The 22,135-nt window shown below is 38.2% G+C and overlaps 1 protein-coding gene across 1 annotated transcript in view; it reads left to right on the top strand.

Annotated features, from left to right (window-relative positions):
- The window catches only part of DIP2C (DIP2 acetate--CoA ligase C (putative)), a 370,495-nt gene that overhangs the window by 317,374 nt on the left and 30,986 nt on the right, over positions 1 to 22,135 (top strand). Inside the window, exons 18-31 of the mRNA XM_087947300.1 lie at positions 20 to 113; positions 409 to 528; positions 2,209 to 2,323; positions 6,556 to 6,695; positions 8,447 to 8,583; positions 8,992 to 9,200; positions 10,802 to 10,916; positions 12,651 to 12,852; positions 14,303 to 14,412; positions 15,465 to 15,545; positions 16,643 to 16,766; positions 17,899 to 18,020; positions 21,628 to 21,739; positions 21,827 to 21,936. Of these exons, the coding sequence (XP_087803426.1) occupies positions 20 to 113; positions 409 to 528; positions 2,209 to 2,323; positions 6,556 to 6,695; positions 8,447 to 8,583; positions 8,992 to 9,200; positions 10,802 to 10,916; positions 12,651 to 12,852; positions 14,303 to 14,412; positions 15,465 to 15,545; positions 16,643 to 16,766; positions 17,899 to 18,020; positions 21,628 to 21,739; positions 21,827 to 21,936 (1,791 nt within the window). The remainder of the gene's footprint in view (positions 1 to 19; positions 114 to 408; positions 529 to 2,208; positions 2,324 to 6,555; positions 6,696 to 8,446; positions 8,584 to 8,991; positions 9,201 to 10,801; positions 10,917 to 12,650; positions 12,853 to 14,302; positions 14,413 to 15,464; positions 15,546 to 16,642; positions 16,767 to 17,898; positions 18,021 to 21,627; positions 21,740 to 21,826; positions 21,937 to 22,135) is intronic.

The raw sequence follows: 22,135 nt of genomic DNA, 5'->3' as shown, positions 1-22,135 counted from the left end.
TTTCTTGCTTTAATTTCAGAGTGTTATGAACATGATGCATGTGATAAGCATCCCGTATTCCTTAATGAAGGTGAACCCACTTTCATGGATACAGAAGGTGTGCCAGTACAAAGGTAAGGGTGATGGCTACATCAATCTACTTTGAGGGAGTAGGAGGTAGGTATTATTGTATTAACCTGGCAAAATAGAAGTCATCCCTCCTTTTTCCACACACAATCTGTGAAAGATCATAAAAACTGAAAATCCAAATTGAAGTCCAATTTGTCTGCCAGTTGGTCATACTTTATATATTATGGATGTTTACTAGTGGAATTATAACTTAAATATCTTTGATTGTATATTGCATACTTTTGTGGGATTATGTCTTAATTCATTGGCATTTTTTTTTGTTTCTTGTATATCTCTCAGCAAAAGTAGCTTGTGTAAAATCCAGAGATATGCACTGGGCATTAGTAGCACACAGAGATCAACGTGATATCAACCTCTCTTCTCTTAGAATGTTGATAGTGGCTGATGGCGCCAATCCATGTAAGTGATAAGTATGGAACAAAGAATACAGTCTATTTGGCTTTGCTGTTGGACATTCTATGTCAATAGTCAATGAAGCCACTAAACAAGGATGTATGCCTGTAATCTTAATGTGTCATTTCCTGAGATATCTTGATAGTTCTTTCTCTTTTAAATTGGAGTCTAAAAATATTTCTATTCTAGAACCCACCCAAAAATTATATTTCAAAGTTTCATTTCTTTAGTGATATCCTAAAGCAAATCCAATATTTCACAGTACTATAAACTAAACCAGCATAGTTCTATATAATTTGGCTAGCTGTTATATAAACTTGTGTCAAATTTCTCCTTGAAAGTAGAAAAGAGCTGAAGATTTGTCAGGAAATCAACTGAAACTAGGCATCAATAGGGGTGATTTCTTTCCTCGGTCAAATACAGGCATACAAAACATGAAGTATATTTGTAGGTTCCATCAATTGTAAAGAATGCATGCTCCAAGTAGCAACCTGTTTCTCGTTCAGCTTCCTGAGTTGTTGCTTTTTGTTTATACATTTTTACAATTTTAAATATCTCAAAGTAAGATTCAAGGCAGCTTATAGAAATATTGATAACTTTTATAGTAGATTCAAACCATGATCCAAAAACAAGTTAGAAAATTAAATTGAAATTGATTGAATCTCCAGTGATATCTAAACAAAACCCCAATTTTGACTTGGTGCCAAAAGTAATAAAAGAACAAGGGAAATAGTTCTACATCTTGGTTTCAGCACTGATAGGACCTTTTCTGTTATTACTATCCTTCAAATTTTCAACAGAAAATTCTGGGCAGATCTTCTATTCATAATGGACAATGTTGACTACTTCATATAAAATATTATGAGTTTTAGGTTTTTAATCTAAGGCTGCAAAACTCCAAACCAGTATATTTTATAGGAAATATAAATGAGGAGAGAATGAGGTGGCTGGATGGAGTCACTGAAGCAGTAGGCGTGAGCTTAAATGGACTCCGGAGGATGGTAGAGGACAGGAAGGCCTGGAATAGGGGTCTATGGGGTCGCGATGGGTTGGACATGAGTTTGCAACTAACAGCAACAATATAGGAACCAGGATTTCAAGGGTTGTTGAAAGTAGTTGATTTTAGTTGGACATCATATGTATGTTTTGTACTGTGTCATATCTGACCTTACAAAATGATACAAAATGAAAATTGAAATTCAATTATTAGAAGCAGAGGGAATATAAATACACTCTTTTGGAAGCCCTTTATGAAATTCTATACAAAATGGAATGATTTTCATGTACCCAGTACAAGTAGTATCCTGCAATAGAAATGTAATTTCCAGAATAATACTTGGTTCTACACATAGTTTAATTCTATTGTATATAAAGAACTTGATTATACAATACTGACTCAGTTAGCCTTAAGAGCTAGTTGCATTTAGGGGCAGAAGTATGCTCAGTGCATTTCAATCTTCTTCTCTGGACAAAAGAAGTTTAAGTGAGGGTTGGTATATTAGAGACTCGCTTTAGGAACATCTATAGATTTCAACCCACAGGTCAATTATTCGCAATCACTCGGTGGATGTTTTAGTTGGTTGGCATCTAGATTTCCATTTTGGAAACCTCCTATTTAGAATTTCTGTTTATTTCTGATTATTGCACTTGGAATGATACTGTTGTCTCTGTACTTTTTAACTCCAGGGTCTATTTCTTCGTGTGATGCATTTCTAAATGTCTTCCAAAGCAAAGGCCTAAGACAAGAAGTCATCTGTCCTTGTGCTAGTTCACCAGAGGCTCTCACAGTGGCTATTAGAAGGTATTGTGAAGTCAAATATAAATGTGAAATCCTGAAGGCAAATGAAGTTTCAATGGGAACAATCTAGGAATAACTATAGGAGGAGAAAAGAGCATTAAATACTCTCTCTATTTGTTATCCTATTTGTCAGTGGAAACATTTGTTCAGTGCTACTGTTAAGTTTAAATGGCCCTAAAACAAATGGTCATTAAGAAGGACTGCCTATAAAGTGAAAAATTTCAGGTGTCTGTTGTTTGGGGGTTCAAAAACTTTTGGAATATTGGTGTACTTTATGGCAGGTGGGCATTTTGCGTGAAACATTTCACCTGCGTGAAACATTTTTCTAGACACTGAGTTTAGCTTGCCAACCTAAATGTTGGTAATTTGAGATCCAAAGCACCACATGACAGGATGAGCTCCTTTCCTGTGTTTCCAAAATCTTAGTTCAGGAAAATAAAAGGTGAAGTAGAATTGTAGATACAAGTACAGTTGGTGGTAAAATGGCAGGAATCGGTGCACCTTGGCATATAATACCAGCCACATGGCCATGGAAAGAGATGAGTGCCACCCCCTAGAATCAAGACACAACTGGACAGAGAAAACTTTTTAGGTCTTGCTATACGTGGTTTTGTTATCTGTGCCTGGAATGAAATCCTCACAAAAAAGTGGACCAAATGTGTTTAGATAATTGTGTCAATTTTCTGTATTCCGGCTTTGACCTTTAAAGTGTTCCACTTTTAAAATGTTGAAATAATGCTATTGCAAGATTGCGTCAGTCTAATATCCTTGGATTTGTTTCAAAATGTCATGGACAGATTTTTCTTAAACTTACTATCCAGCTCTAAGTTATTGGAGACTATTCTCCTATTCTTTGGCTCTTTAATTGTAATTTAAGTTTATTTCCAATATAATAATATTAATAAATAGCAATGGAGAAATACCTACAAGTCTCATGTATAAAAGCTACCTGAAAAGGCATCAAAAATCATACCCCCAGAAACAGAGATAATAAGAAAAATTATGGCATGTGTAGAATCTGATAGGTTAACTTTAGAATTAAAAGACAAAGGACAATCTAAATACTATAAAACATGGAATAAATTTTATCAATAGTTATATAGAAGAAGATAAGGTCAAAACATTAGTAGTTATGATTAGATTAATTAGTAAATAATATATCAAATAAGGAAATTATAAATAAATGTTGAAGTAAAATGTACATATGTATAACAAGGCTAAGTTGGATGTACTGTGTTGTATTCTTATATTTAAAATTAAAAAATAAATTTTAAAAAAGATTCTAGAGTGATATTCTATGAGTCAAGAGAAATAGTCAAAAGAATAGAGCAGTGTGGTTTAGTGGCCAAACTGCAACTTTGGGAAACAAATTCAGACATCTATCCATTGTATGAATGTATGCAAGTTACAAGAAAAACATAGATAAAAAAAATGGAAGTCCTTGCAGAAAGAACAGATGTTCATGTCATGATAACATTATTTCCTGTTGATACATGTTGTTCAGTTCAAGGTAACTTCAATATGGAATGACCAGCTATTAATGATATGATATGAAACTTTTTCCAGATGTTATACTATTTACTGCAATAAAGATAACTGCTTAAATTGAAGTCTTTGGTCAGAATTTGTCTCCCTGACTGAAATTCAACTGAGCTATGAAGCCAAAGTCTTTTTATATTAGTTTTAAACTTTGCTTTAGTTAGTTAATTATCCAATAATATTCTGTTTGGGGGTTTGTTTTGTTTTTTTGAAGTATTTGGGAACTATATTATATGGCAATCTGGAGCAATGTTTATCAACTTGAATAGGTGTCACTTCAGTCCCCAAAATTCTACAACCCCTTGAGATACACTGTTCTTAGACTTTTCCATCATTCAGGATATTTTTATAATAACTTTGGCAATTCCTACTAAAAATATATTACTGTAATGTCCAAATCTGTATCCCATGGGAAAGCTGAACATAAATTTACTTCCTCTAATGAGGTTACATTTGTGCCTAGTACTTGCGTCTTGCTTATATCAATATTAGGTGTAGAGCTTTCTAGAATACAATAAATCTCTTCCATCCCTAATATGGCAGGTGTTCTCATTCTAAGATTATCTTATAAGCAACCAAAGTACATGTAGAGGGTTAAAAATTTATCCATATAGTGGTGAAACAGCCCTCCAAGGTAAAGGGAATGCCATTAATCATTGCCACCCAGTTATCTGCCTCTCATTTGTTACTCCCTAATGTACATTCAATTCAATCCATAGCTAGCACACGTGATCCTTTTACTGGGATTATATTGGGGGAGTAGCAAAAGGCTTTTTAGAACCTTTTAATCAAAATATATGGAGCCTATCATTCTCTAATTAATGTGGATACCATCCAGTTTTTCAAGTATCACTGAGAATCATTGTTACAATTTTAGATCAAACATATAGCTGAGTTTTTGTATATGTCAACTTGTCAAAGATATAGAGGTACATACCAACATCAATGTTTGGTATGGATTTTGTCATAAAATGTCTTTCTGGAGATATCATTAAAAGCAAACATTGTGGTGGAATCATTAAAAGCAAACAGTGAATTTCTTTCCTGTATGTTTTTGAACTTGAGTTTTGCACAAGTAAATAGGAGAAATCATTTCAGGACTAGACTCTGATGCAAAGAACTTAGATTAAAACTCCTGATTCTCAAAGCCTGTTTGCACAGCCAACGCCCGACTGGTTGTGGAAAAGTTCTCCTTTAAAAGCCAGCAGGTACAGGATATAAGGGGTATGTTAAAGGGTAGCACAACAATAGTGAAGAAGAGCATATTTAATACTTAAGTAAACTATTATTCCTTGGGTCTATTCCCTACTGTATTCTCTTATTCAACTTTTAATTAGGAGCCCTTTTCAAATTGCAAGCTGATAGCAACTTTAGAGGCCTCCCTCAAGGCTTTTCCGAAAGGGGATTGTATGTATCTAAGTACCCACATTTATTGTTCAACCTCTTCTTACTACATTTATATCTGCTCGCTTTTTTACAAGTAGAATACATCGATCTGCAACATCTAGACAACTGCATTACATAGGACTAGCTTCTCTCCAGCTTATGAGTCATGGTAGCGCTATGGTTCGCCAGCAGCCTGTGCAGATGGCAGCAGAATCGGACAGTGGGGAAGAGCGGGAACTAGTCCAGGAGTCTGTAGAGGACTTGGACGAAGGTCCTGCATCCGATGCAGAGATGGGGCCAGGATCACCTGGGAGTGGGGTGCTGACTCAGGAGCCTCTGGAGTGTGGCAGCAGCGAGGCAGAGAAACCAGGAGAGCCTGTTCCCAATGCGTGTTTGCGCAGAGCTGCTAGGAGGCAAAAGCAGTTGAGACAAAAGGGGCGACTCGGGAATAAGGCTTGGAGGTGATTGCCTCTCCCATAAGGTATAACGGACAGGCAAAGGTGAAGAAAACCTTTGCGTGAAGCAAAGTCGTTTGTTCTGTTCGGATCAATCCTTGAAGCTCTTGTACTTTGGTTGGTTTTTTATAGTTCATTTGGCACTTTTGTTGCTGGCAGCACTTCAAAGGAGAGAAAAGTGGGTGCTTATCTCGAGAGACTGTTTGGGACTCATTACAAGCTGGGAATGACATTATTCCCAGCGTTGAAATAAAACAAGAGTTGTTTTAACTAAGCGTGTGCTTAATGACTGTCTCGGAAGTCTTGGTCAGAACAGGACATGACAGTAAAAAATTTCAAAATATTTGAGAAGGGATATTCCTGTCTACAGGCATCATCACACATATCAAGCTTTGTTACTTGTTTAAGCAATTTATATGGCTGATACCAAAAATAACTCTGGGCAGTATATAGAGATTAAAAACAATAACAAGTCAACAACAACCATGATGCCACAAATACAACCAACTCATAAAACAAAATTAACCACCAGAGCTCATAGGGATCAAGGGCATGGAGGAATGCCATGTCTTATAACAAAAGACTAACAAGATTAAGGCTCATAATATTCTGTTCAACAGGACATGTTGAATTTTGCTATACAAAATTTTGCTATACAAAAAGCACAATTCTGGGGCCTAATAAAATATTATTTAATGAAAGGGAGCCAGAGCATGCCCTTCCTGCAAGATCTGAGGAAGTGAACAAATATTTCTATAGATGTCACTGAAGCTTGGCATTCTCAAGCACAGCATATATATGAAGTGAAAGTTGCTTCCTATCCTGGCATCATTGACATTTCCCATACATTTTCAGACCAACAGATGATAGCAACCAACCGCCTGGAAGGGGAGTATTATCCATGCACGGGCTTACTTATGGAGTAATCAGAGTGGATTCTGAAGAAAAGCTTTCTGTTCTAACAGTGCAAGATGTTGGTTTGGTGATGCCTGGAGGTAAGGCGTCTTTTAAGCTTACTCAGAAAAATGTATAACATTTGCATTGTTTTTCTTTTAACGCATGCTGGATGGGCGAATTCCAAGATTAAAATCCACAAATCTTAAATTTGCCAAGATTTCACTGACTTAAAGAAAGTTGTATTCACAGAGGCTTTATTTCCTCAAAGCTAGTATTCATTTTTTGATATATTTTGTGGTTTAGCTTATCCCATCCTTATCAGTTAAAATTATTCTTCCTCCATTAAACATGTATATAAATGTAATGACTTCCTAAGGTGCATTTTAGAATGTTATCCTAAATATGTTCTATCCATAACAAGACAGTTTTGTTTTCTTCAAACTTTTGCAGCAAATTTTTTTTTCATAAATCTCATATAGATTCATTACATAATTTTGTAGGATTGAGATTCTATGCCTCGTTCCCATTGGGAAAAAGCCAGCTATAAAAGCATTCTGTTCTGTTTTCCTTCCAGCTCTGTCATGTTGGCAGCTTTCCCATGCCTAATCTTGTGTTGTTTGGGATTAACTGTAGTTAGCAATCCATCAGGAGTCATATATGGTCACTTTCTTTTTTATGTCCAAGATTGGAAAGAGAAGTGTTACAACAAGGTATATTTAACAGGGTGAAAGAATAACCAGGAATCTGGAATTTGATTCTGGAAGACTTTCTTGATTATGCCATCTCTTCTTAAGATTAAAGAATGTGTTTATTCTTCCCCATCTTTACTTATTCTTAAAGGTGTAGCTGTTGGACGAACTGCATTTATTATTTTATTTAATTCCTTAGTGTTAATTTTCCTGTGGGAATTAACTTTTTTAATCTTCTGTATCTTCTCTGCACCATATTTCTGCAACATCTCTGGCAGAGATGTTGAGCTGCACTGAGTATCAGTGTTTCCAAGTGAAGTTCAAGGTGCTATAAAGCCCTATACTTCTCAAGGTACCCAAGGGATTACCTTTTTGAAAAGAGATTCTATCCATCCTACTGCTTCAAAGAGAAAGCATATGATGCAGATTCCATCTATGTATATTTACATAGAATGTTGGTTGTTAGGGACCAGAAAACAAGCTTTTTCTGCAGCTGCCGCTTGCTGTATGGAACTTTCTTAGTTTGGAAATAGGAATGCCCCCAACCTTGGTAGCTTTTTGCAAGACCCTAAAAACCTGGCTATGTTCCCAAACCTGGGATTCTGAATGTGCCAAGGGCCCTATTTTTAGCTATATTGCCAACTAAGTACCTTGCTCCTATGTATATTTAATTTGGATGGGTTTTAGTGTTTTTAATAGAGTGCAGTGGCTTAGTGGTTAAGATCCTAGGCTTGTCCACCAATGGTTTTCCAGGCCATTTCCCACAGAGAGAGAAAAGATTTAAGGGGAAAAGGGTGAGTGGGGGAATCAAGAAACCCAGCCCCCCACTTTTTATATAAAATAAATGTTTTCCTCCCAGTCACACCTAATTTCGAGTACTATTTCTAGAATCAGTTTTCTAGAGCTTTGTGGTTATGAATCTGGATCAATCTAGTGATTGATAGTTTAAAATCAAGGAATCCATGACAATATTAATCCAGGTTTGGTCTCATATGTTGAATTCAACATTGTGTTAGATTTATCCTGCCTTTAATTCTTCTGGCAGTCAAGGCAGTTTGCCCCCTCCTACTTTATTCACATAACCCTGTGAACTGGTCGCATTGCCAATGTTTATTACCCAACATTAGGAAAATGCTATTCTTTCTTCTTCCCACCAATAGCCATAATGTGTGCTGTCAAACCAGATGGAGTTCCTCAACTCTGCCGAACAGATGAAGTTGGTGAACTCTGTGTATGTGCTATTGCCACAGGTACATCTTACTATGGACTTTCTGGAATGACCAAAAATACATTTGAGGTAAGCTGCTAAACTGTTAACTTATTCATAGCAATGATTCATTTGTGAAGCTGCACTTCTATTAAGTTGGGCCATTATTGTCTTCTTCAGCAGAAGTTCAGCTTTAGAAAGCTTAGAATAAAGGAGAATGCTGTTTGATTCTGACTGGCAGAATATTTCCAGTTGAAGATTTTCTCAAAACAATGTTTTCCTTTTGTGTGTGCGTATGTGCTGTATGTGCTTGTATATTCACACATGCATTATAAATTAAATTGAAAAAGAGCAAGAAGCAAACAGAATTACAAAGTCAGAGGAAGAGGGTTATGTATCATGTGTAATAATTTTAATATCTGCTCCTAGAAGGATCTAAACTATCCAAATATCATAAAAATGAAGCTTCCCACCTTCATTTCTCTATCTTTCTCATAGGTGTTCCCTATGACTACTTCAGGTGCCCCCATAAGCGAATATCCTTTTATAAGAACTGGGCTTCTTGGGTTCATTGGCCCTGGAGGACTTGTTTTTGTGGTTGGTAAAATGGATGGTCTGATGGTTGTCAGTGGGAGGAGGCACAATGCAGATGACATTGTAGCTACAGCATTGGCAGTGGAACCCATGAAGTTTGTCTACAGGGGAAGGTAGGCTTTCATTTCTTCCCATCAGGTTTTTTTTTAAAAAACAGAATATTGAAAGAGTGCTTCCCTTGCTCAGAGAAACCTTAGATAAGGTGACCGTATTCCAGATAAATTAGCCAACATGCATTAATTTCTACCAAAAAGCCTTTAATGTCCTTTTTAAATTAAGGCCAACATCTCTGTGATAGTAGCCAAGGTAGTCTTATTCCTTACTTTCTGCTTTAACTACTACTAAAGTGGTAGTAGAATCTTGCTGCCTTTTCCATGTCTGCTTGTTGTAGGTTCTGTATGAAGTCTGGTTTCTGCAGGCAGGAGCTGGCTAATTCCTGCTAAGTGATAGCCTAATTCCTCCCTTTTTTTCAGCTCCCTTTCAGCCTAAGTTTGTTTTCTTTCCGTGAAGTGTTTAACTCCTGAAGCTTAAGCCGCCTTCACTCGTATGGTTTTCTGCTTGTTGAATATCCCACCCTTTGCTGCTACTTTGTCATGGAGTCAAAGTTTCAAAGCATACAAAACCTGGTAACCCAAGTCCCTAGGTAGTACAAACAAGCATTCAGAGGCTAGTATTCACTGCCCACTACTAACACGTTCTTCCCCACTTTTTACATTTCCTGTTACTTTCCCCCAACTATTCCTTATAAGTCCTACTACTAGAAAATAATATCTCTTTCTAGCTTCTTTAGGCTACTTCAGGCTGCGTTTCTTCCGCACATGAAATTCCACCCACCTCTTCCCCCACTCAAACAGCAATACGCCCAGCTCTCTGCGCGCGCTGCTTTTATAGCAGACTCTGGGAGAAGGCTTAAAGGGGCAGTACAGCTGCAAAACAGCTGTGGGCTATTTTCTAGGCAGCCTGTCCTCTCACAATATGGCAGCCTATCAGTAAGTTACTGGTAATACCTAAGGTAATGGGAGCCATAAGCCATAATAATGAGTGCATTATTTTTGTGACTGTTGCCCTCAGTAGCTATTAATGCATTTTCTGCTTATTGTTTGTTGTTTTAACATTTTTTGTTTCCTAAGGCTGCTAAAGTTGTAACATGGACAGCCATATAAGTTATCTAAAATAATTTTCAGGGCTGCTTAAGGACAAATTAAGGTGATGTAAATAAAACAATCCCTAGTGAAATATTTAAGAGAAAAAAATAGATGAAAATCAATTGGAAGTAGAACCTCTATAAACATCTGGGGAACAGACTTTAATCTGGCGTCAAAATTGATATCCGGCAAACCTCTTTAGGAAATTCAAAGCTCTAAATAAAAACATAGGCAGCGATGACTTTGTTATGCTTGTTTTCTTTGCCTCCTTTAGTAAATATTATTCTGAATGTATATAGAGTAAAATACTGTTTGCAATGATGGTGCATTACTGTGTGGAGAGCCAACATGAGCTTGCTTTTATAATAGCTGTTCCAGTTAGTGCTCTATTTTAAACTTCTGTAGGTGTTCAGTGCAGATGTCTTCTAGAGGAAATAAAGAACTTGGGCTCTAATCTTCTCTGTTGCATAACTAATGAGAACTGAGTCACACAAAAAACATGAAAGGGATGTGCTCTGCTCTTAGTCTTTTTATCCAAATGCAAATGTCTTGGTTTGCACATCCTACAGGATAGCAGTATTTTCAGTGAGTGTCCTTCATGATGAACGAATAGTCATTGTGGCTGAGCAGAGGCCGGATTCTACAGAAGAAGACAGCTTTCAGTGGATGAGCAGAGTTCTACAGGTACAGCTGCTAAACCTATAATCATCAAGTCAAATGGAAATACACAGTGTGCCAAGGTAGCTCTCTGTTATATAAAAGCATAAGAAATTCATTGCATTTTCCAGTAGAAGCAAAACATATGTAGGTGAAAAAGTAATCTTTATTCCTGTTCCAGATGATCTTGGTTAATCTCTCCTGTAACTTTTCTTCTCATTTTGGATTAAACTATGTCAGTTCACACCTTTCCTATGCTTTCTGAACAGATGACTGCTGTGTCTTTGATAATGGCTATAGCAATGTTGGTGTGCAGAGGCTTTTAAGAAACTCAGAGTGGGAAAAACATAACTTATAATAAAGAGAAGGAACTATATAATAGACAACTCATCTTCAAGTGCTTACTAATTGGCTGTACATTGATTCTGAAATGGCATTGCCTTATGAGTATTGCATTCCTTCCAGTCTGCAGCTTCATGCTTAGTGCTTAAATAAATAACTGTTAGGGTGAAGTGATCTACGGCCCCTCCTCTGGCAATGTTTTAGAGAAGGGAAAAGGAACCTCTTTTTCTCTTCAGTGGTCACGTTTCCTCAATTGTGTTGTGTTGTGTTGAGAGAAACTTAATGGGTGAAGCCAAAGCAAAAAGAACCAGAGTAAATGACAGCCTCCATTCTTTCCTTCAATATTTCTTCTTGCTGGTTCAAGACAACAGAAAGAGAAGGAATGAACAGCTTTTAGTAGTGATGTAAAAACTAGTATTTTTCATTGTGAAAAGCCTCGTGGAGGCTGCAAATTGTCCACTTTTGTTTTATGTAGCCTATTTTTCTAGGGTACTAGTGAGGGCCAATATTTTTGAGACCTCTGATTGATAATAACCTTAACATACAGTTTCACGATTGTGAATTTAGCCTATATTAAAATCAAGTTGCTCTGAGACAGAAAGGAACATAATGTCACTCTTTCTTTTGCTTCCTTACACACTCAAAATCTATGATTTTAAAACCAATTTCTTTTCTCTTGAATCCTTATTGATAAAATTAGTCTTGATTTGGAATGTACAACAAATCTGCATAGCAAGGAAGGAAAAATTTGTATCCCGTCTTTATCATTTTTACAAATAACTCAAGGCAGCAAACCTTCCTCCTCCTATTTTCTCCAAAACAACCCTGTGAGGTGGGTTGGGCTGAGAGAAAATGATTGGCCCAAAATCACCCAGACAGCTTTTATGACTAAGGTGAGACTTGAACTCACAATGTTTTGCTTTCTAGACTGGTGTCCTAAACAATACACCAAACTGGCACTTGTCTGGTTTTTAATTTCAGTTCATTTTCTTTTTGTGAAAACATTCCTAAGTTGATGTGTGTCAAGAATTATATAACTTCTTGATGTTTTAAAAGCCCCTTTTAATGATTTAACTTCCTATTTCTACCTTTACATTTAGATTTGGTGGTATTGTAGTTCCCCTACTACACTGAACTACAATTTAGACTTCTAACTTTTAACAGCATTGGGCCCTGTGAAAATGGCCGGGGTGGAGTGGGGGGAGTAATTTTTCTGTTGCATGAAGATGAAGTTGAAGCAATCACAACTTATGGCTAAGTAAATTATAAATACATAATTGTGTAACATAGTCCATGTTTAGTAGGGAGTTCAAAGTTCCTTTCTATAGCTTATCAGATACCTGCATGCTTGTGAGTAGACCAACTCAATCCAGTTCCCACCCTTATAGTAATTTTCTTCTTTTACATGTATTTTTCTAGGCTATAGACAGTATTCATCAAGTAGGAGTTTATTGCCTAGCCTTGGTTCCAGCAAACACACTTCCAAAGACTCCGCTTGGTGGAATCCACTTATCAGAAACGAAGCAGCTCTTCCTTGAAGGAGCATTGCATCCCTGTAATGTACTGATGTGTCCACACACCTGTGTAACAAATCTGCCTAAACCAAGACAGAAACAACCAGGTAAGTCTAATGTTTGCATCTTGGGTTGAGATCCCCTGATAAGTGATTCAATAGTGAGATGCCCCATATATAACTTTCATACAAATAAATGAATAAAAGTAGCTAGATTTCCTCATAATTCAAGACCTTTTGATTGGATGTTCTATGTGTTAGTTAGTTTTTGACTCAGTGATTGGAATACTGGTTTGCTTTATGGATTTTTTTTATTCATTTAATTATATACCATCCTTCTGATTGAAAATGTCCCTCAGGCAGCTTATAACAAATGGATAGAAATTAAAACAGACTCAAATAATTTTACCAAGAAATGTCTGGCAAAAGAAAGGCATTCTTAGAGGCAGGGCATTATTGCAATATGAAAAACCAGCATTCTGTAGTTTGGGTTTGATGCAGAAGGAAGCCCAGAGGAGGGAGAACTTCAGACAAGCCTCTCTTGCAGGTTTTAAAATTCACATAGATTAGTAAATAGAGAAGCAATCCCTCAAATAGTAAGACCTAAACTGTATTAACATCAGTATTCTAAATTGTTCCGAGAAAGCAAATAGAGATCTTTCAGTATGATTCCTGTATCTCCACACCACTTTGTGTTCTGACCCAGCCGAAAGCAAACACAAATAAACTCAAACTTTCACGGCTTTACTCTACAAATAACCCTCTTTGTAGATAACAGATGGCTTGCAGCCAAGTAGTCCAATAAATCAGAGTCTGTAATCCTCACACTAACTCCTTCGAACTTTTGCCTTTCACAAACGCAAAAGCCGTTTGAAACCATGCTTATATTCCCTAGAGGGAGGGGCCATTAATTAGCATTTTTACTCCAGTCACCTGTGCTGCTCTTCAATGAATCATCCTGCTCTCACTCACACCCAGCACAGGCATCTCAGGAATGTCGCGAACCACAACACTTTGATAGACAAGATTATGTGCTCTATTACAAAGAAAGATACTCTTAGCAATTCAGACAGATGGTCCTTTCCTATGAATCTGCTATATTTTTTGTGTACATTGCAGAAAGGCTTAGGATGGGGATAAGAATTTTTTCAGCTCCTAATACTGAGGAAATCTACAAAAGCCTATTTTATTGGTTATCTCAAATTGTCTGGGTTCAGCTAATGTCCCTTGCTCCTCAAACACTAGATGAGGTTACCAAACGTAATGATCCCACTGACCATTGTCTCATTTCCTCTCATGAGTTTAAAAAAAAACAAACCCAGTTTTTGGAAATCAGAGTTTCAAGAGCTGAGCTGCAGGAATTGGATTAGCAAAAAATAAAATAAAAAAATCCAGTAATTTCATTTTGCTGGGAGCGGCTCCTATTATTTGCAGCCGAAATGGCAGGGGATTTCGTATGAGATAGTTTCACTCTAGATGAGGAAGCACAGTAATATGAATTTTGCACTGGAAAGGAAGTTCTTAATTCTTCTTTCACCATCTTCCTGATATACTGTAGAAATTGGTCCTGCCTCTGTGATGGTGGGGAATCTGGTCTCTGGAAAAAGGATTGCACAGGCAAGCGGCAGAGATTTGGGACAAATAGAAGATAATGATCAAGCTAGAAAGGTAAAGCCCTAAATCTTCCATAGGTATAGTGGATAACGAGCAGAGAAGAGCATACTTACTGCAGTTTTTCCTTCCATTAGAACTGGGAATATGAGAGTCCATATATTCAGACCAAATATTTATATCAAGGGATGTATTTTCTATTGCTAGTATATAACATCAAAACCATATATATATATATATATAAAAAAACAACCTATGTCAAATCACAGTTACAGAACTGATGTAAATATGCTATTTTTGTCTTATATAATTCTGGATAAATATGTATTCATGTTTCTACTTACTACACGTTATGTTTAGTTGTCTACTTTAAAACTGACCATTATAAATATTTAATACAAAAATGGATATTAGGGGCGCATGACTCAGTGGTTAAAAATGCTGAGCTTGCCAGCTGGAAAGCCAACAGTCCAGATTCAAGACCCAAGCGCCACACAACAGGGTGAGCTCCTGGTACTTGCCACAATTCCTGCAAATCTAGCAGTTTGAAGGCATGCAAATGCAAGTAGATAAATAGGTACCACTTCGACAGGAAGGTAATAGCCTTCCGTGCACCTCAGCATATAGTCATGATGGCCACGTCCACGGAAATGTCTTTGGACAATGCTGACTCCCTTGGCTAAGAAATGGAGATGTGCACCGCCCCCTAAAGTCAGACACGGACTGAACAGGGGAAATCTTAACTTTTACCTTTAATTGGATGTTGTTCCTGATCACATCTGTGCATACATACAGTTCTACTAAGCTGCTGGTAATTTCAGTCAATTTAGAACAAGAATGAATTAATTGAATTCTGTGTTGACTAATTAGAAAAAAAAGGTCAGCAATTTATTGAATGTTACTGATTTTTAAGTATTTTCAGATTTTTACTGTCAACATCCTTAAATTTCTTTTCTTCATAGTAATAAAATCTATGAATCTGTCAAACTGGTAGCAGCTTACAGTTTCAGCGAAAAGAGAGCTTTTTCTAGACCTAAAAATGTTTAAAGAAGTAATTGTGTTTCTTAATTTCCTCTCTTTCTTAATGTTTATCTTGTTTTCCCCACCAGTTCTTATTCCTCTCAGAAGTCTTACAATGGAGGGCACAGACAACTCCTGACCATGTGCTTTATACTCTACTAAACTGTAGGGTAAGGATATCTTTTGGCTTTCTTATTTGTAAATTTATGAAACACCCAGAGCCACTGTGAATTGGGCAGCATTAAAATTAAATAGATGAGGATGATTATGGTGACGATGATAAATAAACTTGCAACTCAGAACTATTAAATATAAAACCGAATTTGAAATGACAAAGGAGTATCTTACAATGAACCAGTCCTTTCGTAGAACCATAAAGACCTGGCTATTCTCCTAGGCATTTGGATAGGTACGAGCCCTGGTGGTGCAGAGGTTAGTATACAATATTGTACCTGACTCTGCCCACAGCCTGGAGTTCAATCCTGAAGGGCTCAAGATCAACTCAGTCTTCCATCTTCTGAGGTCAGTAAAATGAGGACCCAGTTTGTTAGGGGCAATATGCAAAACAGTGTAAACCAACCAGAAAGTACTATAAAGCACTATTGATATACAGTTGCTGGAATTACCATTTTGTTCTATTCTAGCCCAGCTTTTGTGCAATGCCTGTTATTATGTTGTTTCTATTGTACTTTGGATCCCATGAACTGCCCAGAAATGCTCTGCAGTCAGGTGGCATCAAATTGAATTAGACTAACAAATAATAGTCTACAATGTGGACTTGTACAAACCGTATCCGTAAATGGTACCGCTTGGGAGACAATCTGATGTAATTTCTCTCTATGACATTGATAATTTCTTACTTTTGAAAAATCTCAAGCTGTTCAGGTTTTATTAAGGCTTGCTTCAAACCACTTTACCACTTTGAAAATAGTGATTACTAATAGCTAGCACTCAGTTCCTCTTGTTATATCGTTACTGAATGTCAGTTTGAGTTGTTTTGAAATATTCTTCAGCAGTGGCTATAATCTCCTGAAAAGAATCATAGTTCACTTTGCAGTTAATTAGTCAAAAGCTTTAAAATCTACCTTTCAACTGACCTAATCAAGATATAGATTTTGCTTCTTTTGATATTTTTTCAGCTTAAAAAGAAATGAAAGTGTGGAATTTGTATCACCCATCTAGTTTCAGAGGCTAAGGTCAATAATTCAGTTAATGAATTAAAAGCAGCATATTCTTCTCTGTCTCTACCTTTTCTTTCTTAATGAAGGGGACAATAGCAAATTCTCTCACCTGTGTCCAGCTACATAAACGAGCTGAAAAGATAGCAGTAATGTTGATGGAAAGGGGTCATTTGCAAGATGGAGATCATGTTGCTTTAGTCTACCCACCAGGTAAAATTGTGCAAGTATACTTTGGTTGTAATTCTCTAACAATGTTGTTCTATATCAGGGGTCTTAATCTTGGCAACTTTAAGACTTGTGGACTTACGTGCTTACAGCAATGTTTATCAATCTTGGCAACTTAACAAATATGGACTTCAACTCCCAGAAATCCCCAGTTATCAATGCTTCCCCAGTGTTGGCTGGGAAATTCTGGGATTTAAAATCAATGTGTTTTAAAATTAAAAATATAAAGTTAACAAGGCTGAGAAACATTTGCATAATACCTCAATCTATGTTGAATATATAGTTGCTCAGTGATGGGATTCAAATTTTTTTACTACCGGTTCTGTGGGCATGGCTTGGTGGGTGTAGTGTGGCTTGGTGGACATGGCAGGGGAAGGATACTGCAAAATCCCATTCCCTCCCCACCCCACTAATCTGCTTTCCAGCTCCATTCTCCTGTGCAGGACAACAAAAGAAGACCCAGCCAATCAGCTGGGACTCGGGAGGCAGAGAATAGATGGGGGCGGGGCCAGTCAGAGGTGGTATTTGCCAGTTCTCCGAACTATTCAAAATGTCCACTTCTGGTTCTCCAGAGCTGGTCAGAACCTGCTGAATACGACCTCTGTAGTTGCTAAATGCACTAACTTCCAGAATAGAATTGCTATGGAACAATGAAGAAAGAATCCCCTTATCTCACAAGCATGAGGGATAAAGTGTTGAATTTCATGTACAGATTTATTCAGTGAAAAAACTGGAGAAACAAATTCTGCCTCCAGTAATAAATGAAATTCACAATTGTATGAGAAATCTGCTCATCCAAAGCCAAATGAATTCAGATCATTTCAGTAGAAGTAAACTGTACATGTCTTTCTCTCTTTCTTTCTCTCTTCCGTTAACAACACAATCTTATGCATGTCTGTTCAGATGTCAGCCCCAGTGAGTTCAATGATCCTTATTCCTAGGTAAGTGGATATAAGATTGAAGCTCGGTTTCAATGCAGGAATTCTAGCAGTTGTATTCCCAACACATCTGAACTGCATTAGTTTAGGGAAGGTGGAATTATGCAGGTATTTTTAGAAATTACTCTCATTTTGCTTTCTTCCTGGCTAACAGTCATGCCTATTTTTGTCCCATCCAGGTATAGATCTGATTGCTGCATTTTATGGATGTTTATATGCTGGCTGTGTGCCAATAACAGTTCGGCCTCCCCATCCACAAAACATTGCAACAACCTTACCCACAGTGAAGATGATTGTGGAGGTCAGTGGGCCATTAATAATGATTAACTTAGAACATGCATAGATTGCCCTTTTCACCCTGGAATTGCATTTTTTGTCTCCAGGGGATATGATGGTGGTGCAAGGATATAACAAGGGTTAAGAATTAAAACTTTTGGGCCCAGAGATGAATTGTTTTAGGGATTGGGAGATATAGTAGGTATATTTGACTGCACAACATATAGATATATTTAACCATAGTTACAATTGGGAAAATGTGACAATCCTAGACCAGGCCAAATCCAAAAATGCCAGGGAATTTCTAGAAGCCTGGCACTCTGACAAATCAGCCATCAATAGACACGTAGACATGAACAACATCTATAAACTATGCAAAAGAGACAATCAACCAGCCCAAAAGGGAACAAAAAGACTCATGGAGAGGCACCTCTCCATGAGCAATCAGCACCCAGATCAGCATAGATTAACTCCAAGGTCAACTTGTATGTCTAGTTTGATGAAAAGAAAGACAAGGGGTGATATGATAGCAGTGTTCCAATATCTCAGGGGCTGCCACAAAGAAGAGGGAGTCAAGCTATTCTCCGAAACACCTGAGGGCAGGACAAGAAGCAATGGGTGGAAACTAATCAAGGAGAGAAGCAACCTAGAACAGGGGTCGCCAACCTTTTGCACTTCAGGGACCACCAAACTCATAATTTTAGATCCCAGGGATCACTAATCGGTTCTGTGGGCATGGCCTAATTTGTGGGTGTGGCTTGGTGGTCATGTGACTAGCTGGGCATGGCTTGTATGTAAATATTATAAATATTTATATAAATATTGAATTTTTTATAAAAAAGCAACTTTTACCCAAAATCAGGCAAAGCAGGCAGATTGAGTTGCTCACAGAATCACAGATTTATTCAGAGATCTATCTATCTGCCATTGGCTAGCTCAGTCTGTCACATAAAATTTGCTTGCAAGCAAACTCATAAAATTTACTAGCAAGCAAACTCACAAAATTAACTCACAACACACCATGCATGTAAATATTGATTTTTTTTTATAAAAAAAGAGCAACTTTTACCCAAAATCAGGCAAAGCAGGCAGATTGAGTTGCTCACAGAATCATTCAGTGATCTATCTATCTGCCATCGGCTAGCTCAGCCTCTCAAATTTGCTTGCCATGAGTCTGCACTGAATTTGCTTGCAAGCAAACCTTCAGTCCTAAGGGAGGTTCGGCTTTGCTGAGCCGAAGATCTAAAGACTAGCTAGAAAGCAAGAAATCCAACCATTTCCTGCTTCCTAGCTAATCTAAATCTCCCAGCACAGCAGAACAGATGATGGTCGGAAAAAGGAAAAATAGCAATTTAGCAGGCAAGTTTACTGGGTAAGAAGTGAGTGGGTGGGGAGGGTTTCCGCGAGCCATGTGGGCGGCGCAGCCTTGTGTTTCTGCGCAGCCTGGATTAATTGCTTTGTGGGAGTGCTTTGGGGGTGAGATTTCCCTGTGGCCCACCAAAATTTTCTCACGGCCCACCAGTGGGCCGCAGCCCACCGGTTGGCAACCGCTGACCTAGAACTAAGCAGAATTTCCTGACAGTTAGAATAATTAATCAGTGTTACAACTTGCCTCCAGAAGTTGTAAATGCTCCAACACTGGAAGTTTTTAAGAAGAGATTGGATTGTTGTAGTCTGCTGGCAGCCTATGGAGCTGGCAGCAGAATCGGACAACAGGGAGGAACATGGGCCAGTCCTGGAATCTGGGGAGGGCTTGGATGAGGGATCTGCATCTGACACAGAGATAGGCCAGGGCCATCTGAGAGTTATGTGCTGACTTTGGAGCCTCCAGAATCTGACTTCAGCAAGGCAGAGTAACAGGGGCAAGCTGTTCCCAGTGCGCGCTTGTGCAGAGCTGCTAGAAGGCAAGAACAGTTAAGACAAAAGGGGCAACTCGAGAGTAAGGCTTGGAAGTGATTAGCCCCTCCCATAGGAAATAAAGGAGGAGCAAAGGGACATGAGCCTTTGCAGGAAGCAACTTTGTTCATTCTGGTCGATTTAAAATCTGAAGCTCCGTTTTGGCTTTGTGCTCTGTTTGGCCTTGTACAGCTAATTGGCAATTTAGTTGTTGGCAGCATTTCAAGGGAGATGCTTATCAGCCTTACCCCGAAAGATTGTGGCAGGCTTCTGTTGGACTATTCATAAACTGTTGGTACTCATTACGGGCTGTGAATGCATATAATTCACAGCCGTTGAAATAAAACAAAAGGTTTTGGGGAACAGTGTGTGATTGTTACTGTCTCAGAAAGCGTTGGTCAGAACATAGATAACCATTTGTCTGAAATGATATAGGGTTTCTTGCCCAAGTGGGGGTTGGGCTAGAAGACCTCCAAGGTCCCTTCCAACTCTGCTATTCTATTCTATTCTATTCTATTCTATTCTATTCTATTCTATTCTAACTTAAGACCAACAATCAAGTAAGCAATACCATAGTGAAGAAACTGCCCAAGAGCCATCAGTGAACAACCCAATCAAATAATCCCTAAAACTGCCCCTAAGATACAAACAAGCAAGACTCCAGATTATAAACTGATAGGAAACCTCACTTCTTACTAGCACTGATACCTAGTTGGGGCAATGAAACTTCTGCAAGAAAACAAGCAAGCTCAGAGAGCACCAAGGACCCCTCATTTCAACCACGAGCTACAAACTTTCTTCTTTATTGGTATAATGGCTGCATTCTACATCATCATAGAATTTTTTTTATGGGTGCAGGAGGACCCTGTATTGTATGTCTTAACTTGGAAACATTTGAACTAGTGAGATGTTCTTTTTAAAGATGTACTTTATAAAAAAAAAAAAGTGAAATATATTGACTAATAATGTGAAGCAAACATCCAGTTGTCTGTAATGGTTAAAGCATCTGGGTAGAAAATGGGAAAGTGTGAGTTCTAGTCCTGCCCTTAGACACAAAGCCAGCTGGGGGATCTTGATCCAGCCACACACTGTCAACCCTAAGAAGGAGGCAATGGCAAACTACTTCTAAAAACTTTGGGAAGAAAACTGCAAGAATCTGTCTAGACCAGGGATGTCAAACTCAAGGCCCACAGGCCGGACCGTGGGGTGCTTAGATCTGACCCATGGCCTGCCCTGGAAATAGCGAAGAACTGGCCCGCGGTGCCTCTGCCAGTGAAAATGGAGCTCGGCAGGGCCGAGCTCCATTTTTGCTGGTGGAGGGTTGTACAAGGCCATCGCAGCCAAAAACGGAACTTGCTAGGGCTGCAGGTGGCCCTCCCAAGCTCTGTTTTCTCTGGGAGAGGGTTAAAGGAAGCCGTCACAGCTGAAAATGGAGCTCAGGAGTCCATTTTTGCTGGCAGAGAACTTGGGTCACCACAGGCGCCTTTAATACAAGTGACGTCGAGCTGGCCATGGCCACTCTGACTATGGCCCCCACACACACACACACACACACACACACACACACACACACACACACACACACTGAGGTCAACCACAACCCTGATGTGGCCCTCAAGAAATCGAATTTGACACCCTTGGTCTAGACAGACTCAAAAATTGGGATATGATTGAACAAAAAAAAAAACAGTATAGAAATTTAAATCTCTTCTTTCTCTTTCTGCTGAAATTCCCAGGTGAGTCGCTCTGCTTGTTTAATGACTACACAATTAATATGTAAATTATTACGGTCTCGGGAGGCAGCAGCAGCAGTGGATGTCAGAACGTGGCCGCCTATATTAGACACAGGTATGTTGTATGTTCCTCTTTGTTCTGTTGCGAATTTTTGCATTTTTCACATTGTCACAAGAATCATGTCTCACTTTTTCTTCACAGATGATTTGCCAAAGAAACGGCCTCCTCAGATCTTCAAACCTTCAAATCCTGACATGCTAGCTTATCTCGATTTCAGTGTATCTACAACTGGAATGTTAGCAGGGGTGAAGGTAAGAATTACACACACTGGATTAAGTCAGGATCTACATCTGGTTAAAACACATGTAGGGGAAGAACAAGGGGGAAAAAATCACTTATTTTTCCTTAACTCCTTCTTCCATAATTTATTATTTTATTTTTAAAGGGGATGGGGGAAAATGCCCTCGGTCTATTTTTCTGTAATTTTCACCGGAGGTACAATACCTAATA

The sequence above is a fragment of the Notechis scutatus genome, chromosome Z, assembly GCF_049901735.1.
Source record: "Notechis scutatus isolate UNSWTSFEM ecotype Mainland chromosome Z, rNotScu1.2, whole genome shotgun sequence".
Taxonomy (NCBI): Eukaryota; Metazoa; Chordata; class Lepidosauria; order Squamata; family Elapidae; genus Notechis; species Notechis scutatus.
Note: the sequence above shows the minus strand (reverse complement) of the source record. Positions and strands in the feature narration are given on the sequence as shown.